Source organism: Austrofundulus limnaeus, unplaced genomic scaffold (assembly GCF_001266775.1).
Source record: "Austrofundulus limnaeus strain Quisiro unplaced genomic scaffold, Austrofundulus_limnaeus-1.0 Scaffold23, whole genome shotgun sequence".
Classification (NCBI taxonomy): Eukaryota; Metazoa; Chordata; class Actinopteri; order Cyprinodontiformes; family Rivulidae; genus Austrofundulus; species Austrofundulus limnaeus.
In genome coordinates this window covers 2,035,456-2,037,645 of record NW_013952425.1, presented here as the reverse complement: position 1 = coordinate 2,037,645, position 2,190 = coordinate 2,035,456, and the positions used below count along the sequence as shown (strand labels likewise).

The following is a 2,190-nucleotide window of genomic DNA, read 5'->3' as shown; positions in this document are numbered from 1 at the left end:
GCTCATGAAGGACAAACTGCGGTGGCGGCGTCAAAAACAGTTTTACTTGTAATATTATAAATGTAATATTTGTTCTGTCATTGTAGCTGGGATAATTTTACTTATTAAAACTCATAATGTTACCACTTGAAACATCACTAGCCCTGAAGCTGCTGGTAGACATCGCAGTTGGAATTAAAGGTTTTTGACACCTGAGAGACACCGTAGCAACTCCTTTGTGTTTGGAAGCAGGGGTGGGGGTGGGGGGAGGACCAGGGAGGATGATTCGACCACTCAACCACTAGATGTCGCTGAAAACAACAAATCCTACACACTGTGCCTTTAATGCTAATCGTATCACTTTTYGATGGTCGTAAGTAGTTTACAGGTTTACATTCTATAGCTATAAATTGCRTTTGACAAAAATCGGTTTGACCTGCTAAACTTTAAGACCAATGACAGGGACCGATATTTGCAGTCTCGCAGCRTCTCCTGATTCCTCGACTTTTATGCTCGCGGAGACTCAACTGATATGCCTTTATTGATTCTCTTTTGCATATAAATAGCRTGATCGTCATCTAAGACGAGGCCTTTCTGTTGAGTCACTGTTCCCCCACAGCAACAAACTGACGCGTCYTTTTCTCTTCCCGTTCAGGGACAATTTCGGCTTCATCACGTACCGCTACACTTGTGACGCCTTCGCCGCCCTTGAGAACGGACACACCTTACGCAGGTCAAACGAGCCTCAGTTCGAGTTGTGTTTTGGCGGACAAAAGCAGCTCTGCAAATCACATTACACAGACTTGGGTAAGTGCAGCTTTGTTGTTCACTCTGCGCTCTATATTTGAGTGCTTTGAATACAGTCAGTACACACACACACACACACACAAAAAAAAGGGAAAAGAGCACGGGCAAAATAAGACGGCAAAAAGCCTTAAGTGATGCTTCCAGATCAAAACATCCCCGTCTCCATGCTGATACCAATTCATGCAGTACTGAATGTCTCTGCGAGCCATTTGTGGCTCGAGATTGCAAAGCAAGGGCAAAGGTCAGCATGYGAACACGCTGAGAATGGAGCTCCATTTCCTCCCTGTGAGTATCCTAGGAAAAATGAGGCAGACTCCATTACTCACATGGACATCGGATGTATGTTTTTACTTTGTTGGTATGAAAAGGAAGACGTCAGAGGGCAGGAGAGCACTTAAAAGCTTCTGCGCCGCCACGTATATGGAGTGTCTTTGTGTGTCGGCATAAACATGTATGTAGGAATCCTTTTAGGAGAGCGCAGAGGTAAATTATGCAGAAAGRGATGAGGTGCAAAGGGCAAGAACATATCTGGCATCAAAAGGATAAAGTTGAGACACAGAAGTACGCATGCTCTCAACATTTTAAAAATGTCATCTTAATTCTGGACTTTTATTGATTTATTTGAAGCATTCATTTTCCACGTTGGAATAATTATACAAGGTGCAACCTTAGTGATTTGTAAAAATAAGAATTGGGTCCACATAGTAAAATTTGTTGCAGATTTTTTCAGAATCATACAAGATTAAAATATATACAGTACATACATCCACTGCTTACAGTAGCTCAGTCTTTGTTGTGGTCTTGTTAGTGGGTTCAAGCGCAGATTGCATCAAGATCATTCAGAGTAAAACAGTTGTCAAATCTTCTAAATGTTTGCTCACTGTGGCAACTCCTGTAGAAATGAGCAGCCAAAAGTAAAACAACAACAATGAAGATCATCTTTATTATTAGTTCTAAAGCTGGTTTTGTTCTGTGTGGGATCATTGAACAACCACATTTCAACCATCCCGTTCAGTGGTTCCCAAATATTTCAGCTTTTCCCCCTTAAAATAAATAAATAAATAAAGATGTGTGTTTCCAACAGTGGTGGGCACAGTTCACTAATTTGCTATTTTAGGAAATAGCTTCCCATTTAGCAGATTCGCCTTTTTTTTTGCCAACTGTTGAAACTTAGTGGACTGATCAGCTTCAAACTAAGAGGGTCAACAAGAAATAAAATAACATTTAGTGATATTTAAATAATGAATAGAAAAACCAACTAAAAGGAATTATTTGTTTTTTGTTGTTTGACTAATTTCAAACGGTTTTCATAAAAATACCAAGTTGATCTAGCCTGGCTCTTGCCTTCCTACGCAGCTCTGCTCAATTCCAGTTTCCCTTCTCTGCTCCGTCTGGGACTTCTCC

At 40.7% G+C, this 2,190-nt stretch overlaps 1 protein-coding gene across 7 annotated transcripts in view; it reads left to right on the top strand.

Annotated features, from left to right (window-relative positions):
- The window catches only part of ppargc1a (peroxisome proliferator-activated receptor gamma, coactivator 1 alpha), a 50,159-nt gene that overhangs the window by 43,903 nt on the left and 4,066 nt on the right, over nt 1-2,190 (top strand). For all 7 annotated transcript variants that reach the window (XM_014004369.1, XM_014004368.1, XM_014004373.1 and 4 more), the window contains one exon: nt 635-786. In XM_014004369.1, the coding sequence (XP_013859823.1) occupies nt 635-786 (152 nt within the window). The remainder of the gene's footprint in view (nt 1-634; nt 787-2,190) is intronic.